The sequence below is a fragment of the Ammospiza caudacuta genome, chromosome 17 (genome assembly GCF_027887145.1).
Source record: "Ammospiza caudacuta isolate bAmmCau1 chromosome 17, bAmmCau1.pri, whole genome shotgun sequence".
NCBI classification, from domain to species: Eukaryota; Metazoa; Chordata; class Aves; order Passeriformes; family Passerellidae; genus Ammospiza; species Ammospiza caudacuta.
This window is the reverse complement of record NC_080609.1, coordinates 5,375,665-5,397,022: the sequence shown is the minus strand read 5'-3', so window position 1 is coordinate 5,397,022 and position 21,358 is coordinate 5,375,665. Positions and strand designations below refer to the sequence as shown.

General features: G+C 39.0%; 1 protein-coding gene across 15 annotated transcripts in view; it reads right to left on the bottom strand.

The window, feature by feature from the left end:
• The window catches only part of RBFOX1 (RNA binding fox-1 homolog 1), a 1,162,152-nt gene that overhangs the window by 220,376 nt on the left and 920,418 nt on the right, over nt 1–21,358 (bottom strand). For 7 of the 15 annotated variants that reach the window (XM_058816198.1, XM_058816195.1, XM_058816206.1 and 4 more), the window contains one exon: nt 21,016–21,236. The exons of the other annotated variants lie outside the window; for them this stretch is intronic. In XM_058816198.1, coding sequence (XP_058672181.1) covers nt 21,016–21,102 — 87 coding nt within the window. In that variant the 5' untranslated portion in view covers nt 21,103–21,236. The remainder of the gene's footprint in view (nt 1–21,015; nt 21,237–21,358) is intronic. 15 annotated transcript variants of the gene reach the window in all.

Sequence of the window (21,358 nt, the reverse complement as noted above, 5' to 3'; positions counted from 1 at the left end):
CAGGGATTCCCTCACAATGCCTGCATGATTCTCATCAGAATATTGCTGCATGACACCTTTCCTTGAGGCAGGAAATCCACAGGGAATTCCCAGCTGGCAGGGTGGTGTGGGCTCCCTGGAAAGCAGCTCCCAACACAATTAAAAGCCACACTGTAAAAATAACCAGTGGCTGTGGCATCCTGGGGTGGGATGGAATGAAGTTAAGCAGAGGAAGAAAGGCAAACAAAAGGAGAAGAATATTCCACAGCTCTAAAACAATTATTTGCTATTGATGCAGAAATATCATTATTCTCAGTATGAGTCAAAATACATTAGCATTCCATCTGCCAATGCTGCAGCAACCATTTTTCTCCATTTCTGTTTGACCTCAAGCCTTTTATGCATAAATGTCAGGGCTCTTTACAATTAATCATGTCTACCACAGACTAATTGTGGACAACAGTAGTGCAATTAACACAAATTTGCTTCAAATATTCATGAACATTCAAAAAGCATCCATTGACACAAGTGTTAGTTACCTAACCACAAAAATCTGACAATTCTTTTCTCTTTTTAAGCAGCAGCCTCTGCACTAGGAAGCTAAGCACACCACCAAGGGTGAGAGCAAGATTGGAAAAAATTCCACCAATTCTTAAAATACAATTGCTTCAGTGTGTCTTACTATTAATATGTATTGGGAGAAAACAAGAGCAAAATAACAAATATGAAGTCTATTCCTCTTTTAATCTTGAGAGTAGGATAACCCAGTGAACATAAAGACACAAAAACATATTTTGTCTAATAAAAAAAATCCTAATTATACCTCAATGTAATTTAAAAAATATATATTTTTTTAAGTTGATTTAAAGAAAAAAAAAAAATTTTACAAATAAGAAACAATTAGACCTCCATTGTCTCAATTCATTCTCAGGACTATGCCTGGTATTGTGTTAGTATCTCAGCAAGGAACTAATAGCACAAGTCTCTTTAAGCATAGAAAGCTATTTGTAAAGCCTGACCTAAACACAAAAGATGTAGATGACATTTTCCTCTTTTATTTTTATTTTTTAATACATGCTTTACATTAAAGAATTTCTTGGACAGTTGTGCTATTTCTAATCAGGCCCCATGGCAAATATTCACCAACCCTCACAGGAATAAACTATTCTCACTTCAAACAATTGTTACAGTTTGAATCCAATTGACTCTAGACAAAAGTACTGAGATAATCAGCATATTAAAGCCAACACTATAACCATATGTTAATTATGTAAATGATTCATTTTAATCAGCTAGAACCATGTAAAGAGTTACAAGGAATGCAAATGTAGGGAGTTATTAAAAATCTCATTATTATTCATCTTGGTTCCATGCGTGAATGTATCCATCCAAACAGATGAATTAATAGTTAGATGAAAGATGAAAGAGCTGGAGGGGAAGTCTGTGGGAAACCATCTGTCTTGCTTTGTATCCCTCCCAGGCTTCAACCAGCCTGCAAGAGCTACATGGAGAACAACCCCAGAGCACAGACAGGGACTGTCTGCACTGCACCTCGACCACAACGCAATGCTGCCACTAAAATATAAAATAAAAAAATAGAAAAAAAAAAAAAAAAAAAAGAAGAAAAAAAAATTATAACTCTTCTCAATGCTTCCCAAACTGGGCCAGGAGGCAGAAAGGGAAACCGGAATAAGTTCAGATGAATGGGTACAGGAATGGGGTTCAGTGCTGACCAAAATATATATGGCAAGTGTTGATTTACACAAAGGTTGTGCAGCATTTGGAAGACTTATCTAAAGAAAGGACTCCTACTACTGTCAATTAGATGTTCAAAGACATCCAGGACTGACTGTGACCTGAATTAGTAACTGAACTGGTTCTCTTAATTCCAGCAGAAATCCTGTTTGTGGGAAATACAGAAAGCCTTTTAGCAATACTAAGGGAGTCCATACTTTGTCCCGTCCTTCCAGAGAATGTGGGGGAATTGCAATGAATTAAGTCTTGTTCCTGCAAGGGCTATTTTTCATTTATCCATTCTCTGAGTTCTCTGAGCAAAGAAAATGAATTCTACACAACAGTCATTTGTAAGAGAAAAAGTAAGGGCCAAATGCCTTGGTCATTCCTGACTGTGTCACCATTTTTCAGCCCTCTCAAGACAGTGCAACATCACCTCTAATGTGTAAGAAAATAAGGATTAGCTGGAAAGGGGGTGTTTAAAGGCACAGAAGGAATAAAAGGAAAGATTCACCCTGCAACTCCTCTCACATCTTCCATAGCATATTATTTAAAATTCAAAACACAACTTACTGTTAAAATCCTTGGTTAAATCCAGCTCTGCAGGTGAAACTCAAACTCCATAAACAAAACTCATGAGGAACACAATTACAACATGGAAAAATAGGTCTGTTTCCAATAAATAATTTTCCTTCTAACATTAAGAGTTAACAGAAGTAATTTTAAAAATGTTTGCCAGTTTTCAGAAGCTTTATAAAGCTTTGTTCTTCATACTCTAATTCTTTCATGTTTTCCTGCCTGATGTCTCCTAATGCAGTTTCACTGGAATCATTCTATTTTTGATCTTTAATCCTTTTATATGTTTTTTTCTTTGCTTACTCTTGCATGCCTTTGTAGTTTATGTAATTGGGTCTTTGCACCATTTTAGCAGGGTTTAGCACTGCACAGCCTGTCAAATTTAAGTAGAAGTGAGAATAATCTATCGCTGCTATAATAAATAAGCGAGTAAATTCACATATCACCGACCCAAAGTGAATGTTTGCCACAAAAATTTGTAAACTGCAATTCCCCTCATTCTGCCAAGGCTGGCAAAGCTTTTATACATTCTGTAATCCAGAAACAAATGCAACTGCACAGAAAGTCCTTCAAATCCCCAAAAGTTCATTAAAAATGGCTACACATGTGCAGTGAAACAAGATTTCATTAATTTCTTCTCGAGGTGCCTGTGTAAATTCAACTTAGGGAAAACTGTTTGACAGCTTTGTAACTATTGACTGACATTCTTCAGCAAAGCTTCAGTGAGCACAGAACGTGATTTAAGCACATACCAGTGATGATAAACATGGCAAACAAAAAAAGAACATTCCTACACCACCTGAAATAAAGAACATTTTAAGCACCTAGCAAATCTTTGCTAGTTTAAAAATCATTATAAATTCTACCTTAATATATACTACATATAGTATATTTTACTATAATCTCCAGTCATCAAGTATTCCATTCTCTTTACAAGTGCTTTCCTGAATTGGGATCCTAACACTCAGATACAATCACATTTTCTCAAGTTTTCCTTGTATTTTGTACTTTACAAAATAGTTTATAATCCTGATACAAACTTTAAAAAACCACTCCTGCTTTCCCACTGTCCACAGAATTTAAAACTACACACAAGTCCTTTTCACAAGTCTCCCACAAACATCACTATAGCATTTCAATTCTGTACTATATGCAAATAGATCAAAATCTGTTCCTGAAAGGATGAAATTGACTGTGAAAAGTTTCATGAAATGAAAACACACAATCCACATTAGGCTCTAAGACAAACAGGACTCTCCTCATATGCTCCAAACAGAAATCTCTCGTACAATTAAATACACAGGGATCCTTCCCTACATGCATGAGGCAAAATATAAAATATATGAAGCAAACTGAAAGGAGTTTCCAGCCTTCCACCCATGATTTTGTCCACATTACAAGGATCACTTCCTATTTATGCAAGCATTGGTGCATAAACCAGAGCACAGGGGAGCAGGGTAAGTCACAGGGAGAAAAAAGAACTGCAGAAAGATTGTATAGATGGAATCCCAGAATGGGTTGGGTTGGGAGGAACCTTAAAGCCCATCTCATCTCACTCCTTCACAGGGAACAATTCCATCCTAATATCTACATTAAACCTACTGTTCTTCAGTTTAAGGCCATTAGTATGATGATATGATAGTTTTAATTCACTAAAATCTTGTTTATCATTATCAACCCAAAGCAGAAGCAATCATAGCCTTATTGTTATAGTCACCTCTGTTCTGTCATGATATAAAAGGAGAATTAGAAAGCAACTTGACAAATTTTTCTTTAAAAGATGCTCTAGTATCTGTACTTTGTGTCTGGGAGGGAATCAAGAGATGCTCTCATTTTTATACATTTCTCACAACATTGGACCCTCTCCAAGCTCTCCCCAGTGGTGGTCAAGAGGGGAGAAAGCTCTCATTCTTCTTTGAAATTACACAGTGAATTCTACAAGAACAGGACTTGGCAATGGTCACCTGCAGGCCCTCAAGAATTGCTGTGAGGTTCCATTTTTCCATCACTCCCTAAACCTGATTTTCTCACAGGGCTATTTCTGCTGCACATACCTCAACACATTAACACTCCTGTGAATAAATAAGGAAAAAAGGCAAAGTTCTTTTTCAGGGTAAGAAGGTTTCTCAAAGCAGAAATGTCACAGATATGGGAGTTTTTGAGTCAGTTTACCCAAAGCAATACAAATAAAAACTAGCAAATAAATCCCACTTTGCTAAGGCTCACTTATTCCACTTCACCTTGTATTTCTTCATCTCTCTTTTCCATGACCTCTTATCTGCCTTTTCCTGATCACAGACCATTTTTGATTCATGCTTCAGCATTTCAGATCCTATCAACAATATTAACACTAGGGGAAAACTCCAGAAAATGTGATTGTATCTGAGTGCTAAGATCCTAATTCAGGGAAGCACTTTATCATGTGCTTTACTGTAATTTCTGTACATCCTTGAAAGGGAATTTTGCTAAACACATGCCAAAATACTTCTTTACTGGAGGCTGTCAAATGAAATATGGATTAATTACAATTTGTAGCATGAAACTTTACAGCACTGTGGCTTCAAAAGACCTGAAGAATTGGTGTATTCTTTACATAGGGGAAAAAACATAGTTTATGCTTTTTCGCCTATGTTCACAAATGGAAAAGAAAAAAGGGGAAATTGTATATTTAATACAATAATTCAGTAAAAATTAAGGTCAGGCAACACAAGGGTTGCCCACGTACATTCTGTTTGCTGTTCTGCCTTTGATTTAATCCATTATCCCTACCAGTAACACACCATGACCATTCCCCACAGCGTTGAGGTTAGACAGGACACCACGTTGGTCTTGTAGTCAAATCTGTTCCTTTCTGTGATTTCAGTCCCCGTGTCCCCTCACACATGGCTGTGTCTGCACAACCCCTGTGACCTCAAGAGCTGAACCCATGCAGCACAATGCTCCTGCATTCCTGCAGCCATGAGGACTTGGGCATTATGAACATAGTGGAAACAAACCCAGATGGAAGCAGGGGATGCTCCTGTGGCTGGGACATCCAGAGGCACAGGAGGCTTTGCCAAAGCCATGCACACAAACAGATGCTGTCACACACCCAGCAGCACCTCTAAATTAAGCCTCAGCTGAGCTGCTGAAGAAGGGATATGCAAAAATCACTAAAGAGCTAGCCTGTGCTTTAAGCGTTTTTCCTCCTACTTGACAAAATTTGACAGCCAAAAACGGCAGAAAAGGCTTCAGAGTGCTGATTATTTAAATAGATTACTTTACAAATGTCACTCTTTGCAAACACATAGGCAACATGATTGCTGTTTCTTTCAGCACTGTATTAGATACAGACTCAATAAATGGGATGTTTAAAAAAAATCCAAACATTTATGAATCGTTTGAACCTACTGTACTGTGTCTTGTTTACTGCTGCTCTAGGAAGCTTTTCTTAAAATAACGTGTTAAGTCTCAGAGGGATTATCCTGAAATGAAATTTTTAATAACAGCAAAATAAACTCATCCTTCACAGCGCTCAGTGTCTCATGACTTACTGTTAACTCTCACCTCTCCTCCCATCATACATCTGTATCTACTAGCAAAATTTTATTACCTCCTACGCCAATTTCAGGTATCTGAAGCAGAGTTATGCTTCATGCATGTTCTGGAGAAAAGAAATTAGATGCCTAAATAATTCTGCAGATCTAAAAATCTTACCCATAATGGCTCACAACTGTAGGAGGCCAAGACAAACTCCAGAAGGTGAAGGAATGAGGATTGCACTAGTACAAGGAGAGAAGGCTGAGGTTGGCATTGCTATCTCTAGGTAGATAATGGTCCACTAGAAAAAAGGTGGAAATAATGCATTTTGTATGCCCACTCTCCATAAACCAGTGGGAGGTTAAATTGCACAAGAAAAGATGTGTGAATAAAAGATTGGGAAAAGAAACCCCCCCAGTGCAGGTGTAAAATGCCTGCAGAGGTTGGAGAGTCCCTGTCCTGCTAGAAGGGGCTCAGCAAATATCTCAGGAGTGATGCAGGCCAAGTTCATCTTGCTTTCAGGCAGAAAAGCAGATTATTTGATTCCACTAGGGTTCTTCCTCCCCTATTTCCTCTATATCTTTGATATAAATCTCTTCTAGGAGGTAGCACACTTCCAGAGCTGCCTCATTTGTTTGAGGATATTTTGCATTTTTAATCTTGCAGATAGAAAACACAGTGGGAAACAGTGGCTGGGAGCAAAAAATAAAGAGAAAGAGAGCCCTGTAATGTCCAAACTGCAAGGGTAATTAAACATGCAAACAGTTCAGTAGGGCAGCAGTGAAACTGAGGGAGCCAAAATTACTTGGGTATTTAAAACAAAATTAACTATCTTCCAAAAGGTCTGCTTTAAGCCAGCCTCCAAGTTCTGCAGCATGTACATTGAAGAGGACAGGCTGAATTAGCATAATGATCCTTCCTGACTTGAACATCTTTCTTTCCATGAACTGGAAATCCCTCTTCACAGCAAGAAAAGGCTCTTGTATAAATGTATACATTCACTTTCTAATTCTGAACTTGAAAATATAATAAAAACAATAAGGAAAAGATAACAAAAGCCCCTCAGGTTTCGTTACATTAGAGAAATGGCTTTCACCAAAGAGTGTGGAATCAATTTTTAACAAAGTGCTCTGCCCTGAGACAGAGAGAGAAAAAGAACTATATCACATTCAATTTGATTTTTCTATTTCTGCAGTGGGTAACACATAATCAAAGTCTCCTGTCCTGTTAGAGTACAAAGCTAACTATTAAACAAAGACACAAAGCGTGTACACAGGTTTTTTTCCAAAAGGGTGTGAAGGGTAATTAACATTAACTACTCCATCGTATTCTTGAATCACAACTGTTATTTAGCAAATAAAAGCAAACAATTTTTTTCTTAATTTAAAACTTGTATCCTCCCCTCCAAGGAAACACAGTGCTGAAGCAGAATTCTTTAAGCACACAGAAGAACAAAGAGGTAACCCTAACAAATATTGACAATGCAAGAGTATCAGTGTATTCACAGCCAAATTAATTCTTTAGCTTCAATCATTAGGTCAGGGAGTAAAATAGACACCACTTAATGCAGTACATTTGAAACCCACCTCAGCAACTAAAACTCTTCATTCTCAAGAAATAATTCCAGAAAGATTTGAAATGCCTGCTAGTACACAGTGTTCCTTGAAAATACATCTGGGATCTGTTTCTGAAGGTGTCTGGTTCCCAACTTACCATCTATTTTTGTGATGAGGATGCCAGATCATATTTTTTTTTGAAAAGGAATGGAAGAATTGTGACCAGAAGATAATTTTAATTAATAAGATTAGAAATGGTTATGCCATTTAGTAACAGAGAAGTGTTTAAATTACATTAAAAGAGATAATAATTCTAAAAGACATGGGAAAATAGTAGAGGTAGGTAGAATTGCAAAAGTCCCAAACATTGAGAAAAATATGCATTACAAAAGTCTTCAGAATGCTTGAAGAAAATGAAGCATTAGACAGATTATTTTGCTGTATCAGAAAAAAAGTGCTCAAAAAGCAAATAAAATTATGAAATATGGGTTTAAATAATTACACAGTCTGGCTCTGACCCAGAACTACTTTTAAGTATTTCAGACATCTGATCTTGACATCTAGAACTCAGGGGAGGAAAATCTCTACATAGCACTCAACTAACAAAGTGAAAATGTAAACCAGAAGTTCTCATCCCTCCTATCCAGAAGACCAATGCTACACTTCTATTAATATTTTGAGATAATCTCTCCCATGCTAAGTAAGATCTAAAGCATCACCTCTGCCCTCCTTGATCTCCCATTTCTTATTGGAACCCAGAGAATAAAGTCACCTTGCTCAGCATTTTGATAATATTCTTCCAGGCAAAGCACTTTATGTTTAAAAAAAAAAATAAAAAAATTAGCTTGGTTCTGCAAGAACCAGCCAATAATAATGCAAATGACAAATTTGCAGGCAGACACCTTAAGCCAGGATTATGCCGACCTCAAGATGACCGCAGAACAGCACATAAAAAGTGCATTTCACATTTCACAGCCACTTAAACAAGACAATGCTCCTTGAGAAGGAGCACCAGAGATAAACACATTGCCACCACAAGTTACCACACACTGAATAATTTTTAGGCACGTATAAAGACCATATGCTGTGTCAAGCAAGGTTCCAGGCACTCCTCAGAACTCCATCAGTTCCAGTGGACTAACAAAGAGGTTTTTAAGAAATATTCTCCCACAGGAACAAATCATGTTTTCCAGAAAATGAGTGGAGTCTCACTTTTTTTTCCCCTATGAAATGCAGGTAACTGCGTCTCATCACCTACACGTGGGACTTAGGACAAATGCTGCCCTATTGCTGCCCTGAGTAAAAATTATGTGAGATATTAAATCCAACTTATATCCATCTAAAAAGGAAGTTAGCAAAAAACATTATATGGAGAGCTAAGGCCAGAGGGACAGGGAAAGACCATTTATAGATTTGTGTCTAATTACAGGAAAATAAGAGCAGAATAGCAAAGAGGTTTGGTTTAGAATTCTCCTGCATATTTCAGTGAAAAGACTTACTGGCTGCCCAGAACTCACTGACTCTGTTTACAGACCTGGCACAGAGCTTCTTACATTATTAAAAGCCAGGCATTACACAACAGAAAAGCAATGTCTGCCTTGCATTTTTGTGTCATCCCTCCCCACCCCAGAAAAGAAAAAAAAACGAGACTGATATGAAATGCCCACTGACATTTTTAGGTCAACACACGTTCACAACGTCTGTAAAATATTCTGATACAACAAAAATAGTCAATCACTGCAATTTTCTGCCAGCAAAGCATGCTTTTCCACAATGGCCAACTCTAATGGGTTCAATTACAATACAAATCACAAAATATAAGAGCATTTTGTTCTCAAGGTCTTTTTCAACAGTAGATGCTATCACATCACTGGAAATGACAAATTCCACTCTCTGCATAAACATTTCGTACATCAGTTCCAAAGTCGGCAGTGCCTTCCTCCCTTCACTACCACTATACCTCTGAAATCAAAAAGTAACTCACATTTCAGACATAATATGCAAAAAATATATCCCTGCAGTCATCATGAAGCTTTGCCATCATAAAGCTGATTACAGTGACAATTACACCGAATGTGGAACATTACAAAGTGTAATATCACAAACTTTTAAAGTCAGTTGGCAACATTACACCAAATGCCTCTCAAAAAATCAGATTTCAAGTGCTAGCATCCTTGAAATGCATAATAAATTTGCTCATGGATTCAAAGTGTCTCCTAAATCTATAGTTGTATATAGTACAGCTGCATCTTAAGGACACAAGCAGTATGTGGGGGCACAGACTCTGAGATGTCAGTCCTTTGTTTTTCACCCAGTGACACTCAAAAACCTGCAACAGATCAAAGCTCATAGGAACTTCCTTCCTTCCTTCCAAACCTGTGCTCCCCTGTTGGGAACATCCTCAGCAGCCTTGGCTTACAGTACAGGATGTCTATACTGGGCTTAATTGTGCCTAACAATCCTCTTGGCCAGTGGAAGGCATTTTCAGATGGGAAATGTGCACCAACATCTGTTACATTTCCCTGTGCCTGATTGTAACTGTTCCTTCACGGAGGAAGGCGTAAAAATAAAAACATTCATCTCTGCAGTAAAAAGCCCATGTAAAAAAACTCACTCCAGTCAACCCAGCGCAGTGAGTCAGTTAAAAATGGTGCTCAGAGAATCCTGCAATGGATGGATTTCATTTTCTGTAACAGCAGTCCAAAGGTTTGAGTGAGTTTCAACAACTTCTCTACAAAATAAGTCACCCCAGGAGCCAGGGAGGACACTCCCTTTCCCAGACACACTGACCAGTGCTAGAATGAAACCCATCCATTTCTTTTCTTACAGAAGGACCAGTTTTGAAAAATTTCTTTGAGTAGCGACAATTTCAGGTAACCTTTAGAAGCATCCAGAAGAAAATACACACAATGCTTGCCTTAATTTTATATTTAAGATTCTGAATGGTTCAACTAACTTGGAACTACACTGAGTCATTTCTGCACAGATTTTTTGAAAATGAACGGGAAACACCAGAACTGAGTAGACAGGGGAACATCAAGGAGGAAGACCAAGACTGGCTGATCTTTTAAGAATGGGGCCTAACCCAGCTGCTGTGTTTCACCTGGCCTCAAATCCTCTTGTATTTGGGTAGCAAAAGTGGGACAGATATTTAAGTTTTAAATGAAAAGAGATGACAAAGAGAAGATGGAAGACAGAATGTTTTTAAGAGGTGGTCACAGTTTAAGATAGTTTTAGGATTTCAAGTTTGTTTTTTTTCAGGTTTTAAACATAAGGCCAAAAATAAAAGATAAACACCTCCCTCCCCCATAACAGCTCAGTGTCTAGATATAAGATTTTTTAAAAAGCAATAATCAAAAGTGCAATTTATTCCTGTGCTCCAGAAGGAGGGGTTGCCCCAATTCCATTTCATTTCCCTCAGAGAGAGGAAAGCTGGTGCTGTGTTTTCCATGCTCACCTCAGAGCAGACTCTTGCGTGACTTGTCACAACAGAACACGTTTGATTGCTCATTCTGCTGCCTCTGTCTCAGGACAAGGTGGAAAAGGGAACCTTCCTTGGAATGGAGATCAAACAGTGAACCCATGCTGTCTGTAGCATGGACCTGAGCAGACACTTTCTAGGCATCACAAACTTTGAAACCACTCTGTAGTAATTAGCTGCTACAAGTGCATAACAAAATATCAATTATTCAAGATACTGAGGGGATCACACCTTTTCAAGTATGGCTCAGCCTCTACAGAATCAGATTTTGTTGAGATTGTGTTAACAATCCTCGTGGCTTTCTTAGGAATTTGCTTTTTCTGTTTTTTTTTGTATACAGTGAGAATTCTCTTCCATCCTGGTGGTTTCTGAAGGCTCTGAACAGTCTTCATATTTTGGGGATTTTTTTGTTTTGCTCTTTTAGTAACTGAAACAAAAATATTTTCATCCTGAGCACTGAAATACAGTTGTAGAGGTTTACCTTCTCTCTGTACCTCAACTGTTACCAAGATGTAAACTAATTTTAAAAATGTATTCCTATACCATTTTTCAGTACAATTCCAAGCCAAAGAGATAGAAATCCAGCAAAAGTGAGCTATTCTGTATTTCTCAAAATATTAAAAATATATCTCTAGAACCTTTTTGCACAAAAAAGATGGTCAAGCACTAAGCCAAATCTCCCAAAACCAACATCAACACAAATCCTCTACAGATAAAACACATATCCAACACTTTGAGAGTAAGGAACCATTTTGCACAGAGGGCAAACACCTTCACACCTGCTCTCACGTATCTGCAGCAGGTCCCACGGTGCAGACCCTGCTCAGCATCCTGCTGATCCCAATCCCCTGAGCTGCCCTGACAGAGCAGAGTTCTCTCCAGGCAGCAGCAAAGGACTGCCCAGGTTTGCCAGTTCACTTCAGTCAGCACCACACTGAGGCCAGCAGGAAAGAAAGAATGATTCATTCTCTGTTATTATCTCCAGGATCATTCACAAATGCAGCAAGATGTGCTTCCCCTCACCTACAGTCACCTTTTATTTCTCAACTAAATGTCATCCTGCTTTTAACAAACTACAGGCCTATAGCTTTTAAAAAGCCTATTTTTTTAAAACCTGTTTTTACAGTTCTCTTTGGAACACTCACCCATGTTTAGGTTCTGTTTTAACATAATTGTAAAGTTTTCTCTAGAATGGAAGTAAAATGTTTGGAAATGCCCTTTTTTCCTCGTTGTCAGTTTCAAGTGTCAATATGATTTGTTCTCAAAGTGTTTCAAACATGCTCATGTTCAGCACCACTGGCAGTGAAAATAAAGACAGCTGATGTGTACCTGCACAGCTGCTGGTAATTTACAGACAAACCCTTGGATCTGCATTTTTTTGGCAGCACTTTTTTGCCTGGGTTGGATGTTTTGAAGCTTACATGTCTGGAGATGCATTTTACTGAATCTGCTATACATTCAAATGGTACAGAGAAAGCAAAGTGTCACAGACATTTCCCATAACAAACCAATATATGGACAACCATTTGCTCCTCCATGACTTTAAATGCTACTATTAGCAAAAGAGAGGGCACTGCATGCTTTGCAATAATACAGAAAAGTGAGGACAGAGACATGATGAAAGAGTACCTCCAGCTCTATAAGATGAAAAAACATTAAAAAGAATTATAATTATTATTATAAGCATTAAATAATAATTTTACTCTTAAAATTAAAAAAGACAATAAAAAGCAGTATAGCTCAGATCAGTTCACTGCTTTTCATAATTTTAGCTTTATCTTAAGTTGCTTTTACAGAAGGATACTTATCAAAGTCTGATTAGCTTTTCCTTGATGACTAACATTCCTTGAAATGCACGATGTTTTATTTAGTTCAAGGCCTCAAATAAAATGAGAGCATGAACCATTCTGACTCCTGAATATACAGGTAAGAGACTTTCATTTTTTTTCTCAGCTTGGTCAGCAACTAAACAACATGTAGATTTAAAAATAAATTACATTTTTTTACTGATTTATTAAACTCATCAGAATTGGAAGATGAAGTCATTCTACAAGCTCTCTAGTTCATGCAGGTAGAGAAAGAAAAAGAACCAGCATATCAGAATTTACCTTAATCCACAATAACCTGAGTCTTGTGAAACACAGGGAGAAAGTCTGACACAGAAAATTTACCCAGGTGAATTTCAAATTATATATTTACAGTGTTCATGACCTGTCACTCCACTAAAAAAGCCCCCCATATTTTTTCCAAATTATCTCTGAAATATTTGTCAGGTGTGGTTTCACCACTCTTAGATAGCATAGAACAAGGCAATTTCCAATTAGTTCAGGTGAAAGTACTTGTACTTGAAATAACTGCACCCTTACTGTATTTTTTGCACAACCTGGTCTACTGAAATAGACATTTCATATGTTTTTACAACACCCTCTTTGAAACCAGGTCTGAGGAAACAGTTACCTGCACACCTCAGTTAAAAAAAGCAAGCAAGCAGACAAGCCAAAAGATGTATTTGAACTGGGTTTCTAACATTAGCTCATGTAGCACAAGATAACTTACCAGAGGGTAAATAGGTGAAATATTCAAGCAAACTCCATTAAAATGACTGTTCTATATTTAGATGTACAAGCATATTTTTATATCGGTTGTGAATCATTCTACTGAAAGCAAAAGAACTTCAAAGCTGTATCTCCTGTCATAATTTGGCCATCAGAAGTTTTATTACTGATGATTATGCATGAGTCAGAAAAGAGAAAAAAAAAATCAGCTGAAATTCCAGATCCTTGGAAACAGCAGTATCAGCTTGCTGGCTTCTAGCTGGGGGAGCCAAGTCAAACAATTGGCTTTTACAGAGAATCCAAATCTTAAAAGCTTTGTCTTACTTAGGGGATAAAAAATTAAATAGAATTTATCCTAATGATAGCTATTTCATGTCTAGAAATCATTTTTTTTCTTAAAAACTCAAATATTCTTGTATTTATTCCCCTTAAAACCCCCTGCAGTCAGAAGGGCCCAGATTTACCCAGTTTTGCCATTCTAACACACTCCATTGCAGTCTATTATCCAACACACAAGCTAGTGATAATAATTATAGATCATCATGTCTAAAACTCACTAATACTGATATCACATGCAAAAGTGGAAAAGGTAAAAAAAAACCCTGCCTGTTGAGTGTCACATTAAATCTGCCAGGTGAAAGAAAACCCCTGACTATAACAGAGCATTGACTGAGCTGGCAGAATAAGAGGTCAAAGAGGTAATGCAGCATTGCCTCAGCCATTGGAATTATGTCACCCATTGATTTCCAAAATAAAGGCCAGTGAGAAAAAATTATTCAGGCGGCAAGGCAGAATAACCACTTGTTTCTGAGCTGAAGTAAAACTATTTTGTTAAGGTATTTTTCTTGTTGTAATTGTCTTTTTGGTCAATGGGGAAGACATTCCATGTCATTACCCTCCCTCTTGCCCCTGAGGGGTCACTCAGCAGGTATTTGATGATATCTGCACTTATTAGCAAGAATTAGGGGCAAGTTAAGAGAACAAACTTTTGCAATAGCAATAACCAAATACGTTGCAGCTGTCTGCAGCCTCCTGAGCAGCTGGCAGGTTTCACCAACAACGTTTATTGGCATGACCAATGGATTAAAAGGAAAACCAATTTAATCCAAAATTGCACGAAGGAGATCACCTTGGGTGCCATCAAAAGGCATAGAGAGGACAATGAAGCCATCAGGCCTGGCCACCATGGGTTTAAAAAGGCAGGTCCTGCTTGACTGGCCTGATGTCCCCCTAAGGTGGCCTGCTCAATGGATGAGGGCAAGGCTGTGGATGTGTCTGCCCAACAGCATTTCCCACAGATCTGTCCTGGGAGCTGGCTGGTCCTGGCTTGGATGGGTGCAAGGTTCTCTGTGTGAAATCTGGGTGATGCTCTCTGTATGACATTTGGGTGATGACCAGGCTGAGGGTGGGCAGTGGAGCTGCCCCAGCAGAATTCCCCAGGGCTCAGTACTGTCACAGACCTATTTTATGAAAAATCCTTTTGCCAGGATCTTTTCTTTTGAGAAGCTGGGAAGCTTCAACTTCTCCATGTTTTGCTGCTCTGGAGTGTGATTTGGAGAACTGTTTACCCAGCATGTGAAATTGTTTTTACTTGATGACCAATGACAGCCACCTGTGTCGAGGCTGTGAGCAGTCACAAGATTTTATTATCATTCCTTTCCTTTCTAGCCTTCTGACATCTCCTTTCTCTTTTCTTTTAGTACAGTTTTAGGATATACTTTTAGTATATAGTTTTAATATAATGTATATAATAAAATAATAAATCAGCCTTCTGAAACATGGAGTCAAGGGTCTCATCTCTTCCCTTATCCTGGGACCCCTGTGAACACCACCACGAGCTCTGTCCAACAGCTTTATCCACACTCTGGATGGGGATTGAACATCCCTCAGGAAGGTTGGGGATGACACCAAGGCCCTGCAGAGGGCCCTGGCCAGGCAGGCTGGGCCCAGAGCAGTGGTCAGAGGAGTCCAAGTCCCCTTCGGCCACCAAGGGTGGGTTCTGCTCTTTGGCCACCAGAAGCGCCTGCAGCAGGAAAGGCCCTGGGGGTGCTGAACATGATCCAGCCATGACACCTGGCCTGGATCAGCCACAGTGAACATGATCCAGCCATGACACCTGGCCTGGATCAGCCACAGTGAACATGATCCAGCCATAACACCTGGCCTGGATCAGCCACAGTGTGACCAGCAGCACCAGGACAGTGACTGACCCCCTGCGCCACAGCTGAGGCCTCACCTCAAATCCTGGGATCGCTTTTGGGCTCCTCATACCATGAAGGACATGGAGGGGCTGGAGTGTGTCCAGGGCAGGGAACGGAGCTGGGGAAGGGGCTGGAGAACCAGCAGGAGCAGGGGCTCAGCCTGGAGGAGGCCCAGGGGAATCTTCTCATTCTCTACAAGTTCTTGGCAATAGGTTGTAGCCAGGTGGGGGTCGGGCTCTGCTCCCAGGCAACAGAACAAGAGGAAATGGCTTCAAGCTGTACCAGGGGAGATTTAAATTGGATGTTAGAAAGGGGCTGTCAAGCCCTGGAACAGGCTGCCCAGGGAAATGGTTGAATCATCATCCCTAGAGGTATTTGAAAAGGGGAAATTAAAAATTAAGCATAGATGTGGCACTTAAGGATGTGGATTAATGTTGGACTTGGCAGTGCTGGGTTAACAGTCAGACTTGATAATCCTGAAGGTCTTTTCCAAGAAAGAGTTCTATGATTCTATGATTTCCAGACTTTTAAACATTGTTTACAAAAATGTTCAGCTATCAAAACAATAAAGACCATATGCATCACTAACACCACCATTTCACATGTGCTAAAAGCACTTTTGATACAAAAGGGAGAAAAACTTTTCAACTCTCAGACTGAGAGAAGAAATGTTAGATATGGTCTCTCAAAAGCAAGACAAGATGCACTCAGATGAATAGGATTGCAATAGTAAAACAAATTCATCCTCCACTCACAAAGCACTGGGAGCACAGTACTAGGAACAGGAGAGGCAGAACAACACAATCAAGCCAGAGTAAATCTGCATTTAAGCTAAATCATCTCCTTACTGCATTTCAAAGAGGCAATTCAGCCAATGTAAACAGAAATTAAGCTCTGCTTTCCACTAGATCGTAATGTAAAACCAACAGAAACAGCCATCCACCACTGCAGGCAACACTGGAAGAACTTAGACCGCTCCTCATTGCTATTTCAAATGTATTCAAATAAAACCTACCAAATTACAAAAGCCTTTTTCGTGTAAAGTGACTCAACAAATCCATAGCATTCCCCAAGACTGGATTGCCAGAATGCCAGTGTGATTTTGCAGGTAGCTTAACACACTAACACCTACAAGAATTCAGAATGTACCCACTGCTAGCACTTCCCAAAAACAGCACTAAAACAAGGATTTTCCAGATGGGTAAAGCGATGGCACCGTGATGAAGTCTGCACCACTACTTTTCACAGCATATTCTAGGCAATTCTCTCAGCCCTAAAATAAAATGGAACACTCTCCAGATTACCACTTTTTCAGTTGTCAGTCAAGCACACTGGTTAACCAGTTATGGAAAATCAGATACACAGAAAAAAAATTTTAAAAATCAAAGTATCTTCAGAATAATCTAAGTTTAAAGTTAATGTACTTAAAGGTACAGTAGTTCCATATAGATTGAATTATTTAATCACCAGGCAATTTTCTATTTTTCTTCTCCAACTCGCCTGTTTATCACTGCATAAATCAGTAAGCAAATAAAAGCCAAAAAAAGAAAAAGGAAGGTTTTCCCTTAGTTTTTAACATGTACTTTTTTACAATGAACACAAGCTTAAGTCCTCAGAACTCTTAAAACTTTTCTGGTCACTATGTCAAAATAGAAGCACATTTTAAAAAATACTGACCATATTCATAAATAATCCCATCTTCATAATCTTTTATATAAAAGTTATATTTTTCCTATGAAATATACCTGTCTCTCTTTGCAGAGCTTTGCAGTAGTTTACTGAAAAGTCTAAACAATTTCAACTTTAATAACTTTTATTATAATGCCCATGAACTCCTCTTTCTCTGCTAAACGGAAATGGAGTTACCTATCTCAGCCACGTGATAAATAATTTAGCATCCGTTATTAAAATGTCATATATTGCACGTGTGCTTTCAAAATATTTTGTCATAAATCTAGCATTCCAAGCAACCAGAGCAACTGCAAACATTTGATATTTGGAGGATGGAGCTGATATGATCTCTCAGATAATTTTTAAAAAGTAAGAGCATTCTCCGCATTGTGGACAGCGCAGCCTTAAAAGAAACTTTGTAATTTAATGATGAGTGGAGGTTGGTTTCACATCTATTCCAGGAACTGTGAGAGGGCCCAGGAGCACACTCATCGTCCCTGCACAGCCTGGCCAGGGCAGAGGGAGCTCTGCCATCAGCACCCCCTGAGGGCTCCCATCCGGACATACGGGCTCCCCCTTGGGAATCAAATGACTCAACCGGGATGGGGACCAAGGGCAGGAGGAGAAACCTCTTACTGGATTGACACTTAATCCTAGCTGGCATTTCTGCCATTTCCCTTGCCAGGAGGAGCAGCAGGGCACTTTGGACACAAGGTGGGCCTGGCTGCCCTCAGCACACACAGGGGCTGCACTGCACTCCCTGCCTGGCTCCTGTGACAGCCCTGAAGCCACCAGTGGGCTGCTTGTACCAAGGCAGAAAATATCTCCCCATCCACAGGAGGCACAGAGCTATTTATGCATTATTTGGACTTTCATTTGATCTGGTTTTTTTTCTCAAATAGTTTTACCCAGGAGAAAGAAGGAAGGAAGAGGCAAAAAGATATTTTGCCATTTAAAAATGCATTACTAAGTCATAGGCTATCATTCTAATAAGTTTAAGGTATATTTATTTACTGGAAAATAAGTTTGCATGTATATTTAAAGGAATTTGATACACATCAACATCTCTGTAACCCTGGACCTTGTTTGTCCAAGAACAAAAACATTTCACTTTCCATCATCTCACTCAAACACATCATCTCAGTAAAAGCAACACAAATCTCCTCAATAGAATACATGCAATTAGAAAAATGCACATGGCTGCTCATGTAAGGCATGCTCAGAGCTGTACCCACAGAATCCAGCCCTTTTTTTTGGTATTCACACATTCCTCTGCTCCATAACAAGAGGGTGTGGCAGAAGCAAGTAGAGGATGCAGGGCAGGGTTTACTGATGAATTTAGGAGAGGCTGGAGCAGCTGCTCATCCATTAAGTAAAATCATAAACAGCACACGAAGGTGCAGGACCTCTGAAGACAAACCTTGCTCCACAGAGATCTCTCTTGCTCAGCTGTGCAACGCAAAGCACAAAAAACCTCCTAAACCAGCCCCCAGATCTCTACACACTTCATTCATACACAGCCTTGGAATAAACCCAGTTGGAAATCATGGGGAATCCCTGATCACAGGTAGACCGACTTTCTGTAGAAATCCATGCAAATAAATAAACTGGCATCTTATAAGTCTATAAAATGTTAAAACGGCCTCATATTCAAAAATAGTTCAGGGTTGTGGTTCTCAACTTGCAACTCAAAAAAAAAAAAAAAGCCAAACATTTACATAATCAGTTTATAAAGGCATATTTCTGAAGAAAAATTCCATTAAAGTTCAGAATGTTATGTAATTACTGCTTAGAAGAGGATGATATAAATATTCCTATCAAATGTCCTTTGCATTATTTATTTTAGGTACTTAGATTTACTTTAGGAGAAAAACAATAAGCATTCTGGTGTCATAAGCTGACCAGAGATACTGTAAGTGCAGGCAAAATCTCGGGGGACAAACTGCTCAAACCATTTAATGCTACAATTCACTCATTAGGACAATAACTCAGATGTGTGCTTGATTTCCAAAATACCATGTTCAGGTCTGATCTCAGGGAAAGACTAGAAACTATAGAAGTATTCATACGAAGAACACTGTTCAACTGCATCTCTAATACCTATTTTTTATTTCAGCAGTTCTTGACTATTTCAGATCCATGATAAAGGAGTAACAAAGGCCTGGATATATCTTTCTAAGGAGAGAATAAAGAGGAAAAAAGATTGAAATAAGGCATCCCAAATTTTCAAAGGGCCCTTTCTTCTAATCTAACAGCTTGGATAATGCGTCCAGAGTGGCATTTTGTAATGACAGCAACTTTCCAACAAATCAATAGTTATTTAATTCCCAACAAGCTCTCGAGTCCATTAAACCTGATTACATTCACCCATTTCAGTTGGGTGCAGTTATTTTTCCTACACCGGCACTTAATCTATAACAGGAACTTATGAGAACTTTCAAAAGCAATTTCAACATCAATCAGCATAGAGTGAAAGGCACGATTTGCTTGTAATTATTTATTGGACAGGATGGCAGAGGGTCTGAGTGAGCTCCAGAGTCCGACCTTCACCCCCAAATTCTAATGGATATGAGGGCCTGCTGGATGTGTCTCACTGCATGGAAAGCAGCCTCAGCTCACACATCCCACAAGACGCAGATTCCCAATACCTGATTAACGGCCACTGTGCAATGCTATATTTCTATTTTAGATGTATGTGTCTGATATTAAGTCTGAAGTGAAGAACGCAACCCACAGTCTTCTATTACTGGAGGGACCTATACAGAAACCCACCTGTTTCATGCTGTGATTGCCCCTCTAAGGCAGCAAAGAGCTGGAGAAAAGGAGCACAATGAAGGTTTCCATTTCCCTCACGGTTAAATTCACTTATCCCTAGCACAGCACAGAAATGCCCTAACACACGTTTGTGTCTTGACCCTGTCAATGCACAATATCCAACAGCAGCCACTCAGATGGTACAACTCCATCAGAATTTATAAATGTTGACTTTTCCTGATGTCTTCTAATACTGTAAACAACAGGATACTTATTGCTTAATTAGCATCTACACGATCTATTCAGAATCCCAAGTCTAACAGAAGAAAGTTCAGTAGCACCACTTTTTGATAAAAATAAAATAATAGCAAAAGCAAACAACAGCAATGACAACCTGGTAGCTGCCAGCTGACTCCTAAATATACAGAACTCTTGCCCTGCAGCAAGATCTTACATTTGAGGGCTCAAAGGAATTAATAGGATGTGTATAAATATTCTTTGCAGGTGATATATTTCTAGACACACAAAACCACAACCCCTTTTTTCATTCCGTGGGACGCGTAGCATATGAATTAATGCATATTTAACACTATTCCTATTTGCTGTGCTAAAACACTTAACCTAAACACATCATGGTAAGTTACTTTGTCTTCTGACCTGCCGTGGGAATGCTGACTCCCTCAGAAACCTAGAATGGATAGCAAATCCTCTGCCCTGTGGTCAACCTCGTGAAGTAAAGGCATGAATGTTAAACAGCAGACAAATCAATACAAGCAAATATAGCTCAACTAGACCATTTATTCAGCCATGAGAGATGTCAATACACAGATTAGGGTGATCCATCTTTTTGATTTCCTACTGTCTTCTCACTGACTACATGAGAGCTTTTGCCTGTATTAAAAGTGTTTGCTTTCTCAACCATAAAAATTCCAATTATTGCTCTAAGTGCACTAGAGTTAAGTTGCTTGTTGGAAGCGGCCTTGCATTACCTGAACAAGTCCAGCGAAGTATGGTGCTGCAGGCAGAATCATTGGCACTCCATAGGGATGTAGCAAAACTCCTTGAGACGATAACATGGTTTAAGTGATAGTATTACTCCCACTAAAGCTAAACACATCAATTGAAAGTTAGGGGAAAATCTATATACCAACTTCTTCCAAACTCAGAGCTAGAACCAAATAACTTCTGTCAGGGGCAAAGCCCACATCAGCTGTAAAAAAAAGAAAAAAATTGACGTCAGCAACACTTAATGTTAAAATTTTCTTCAGAGACAACAGATAGAGACAACAGCTGCAAACCTAACTCTACCCAAAAAGGAAGGTGCTATTTTGG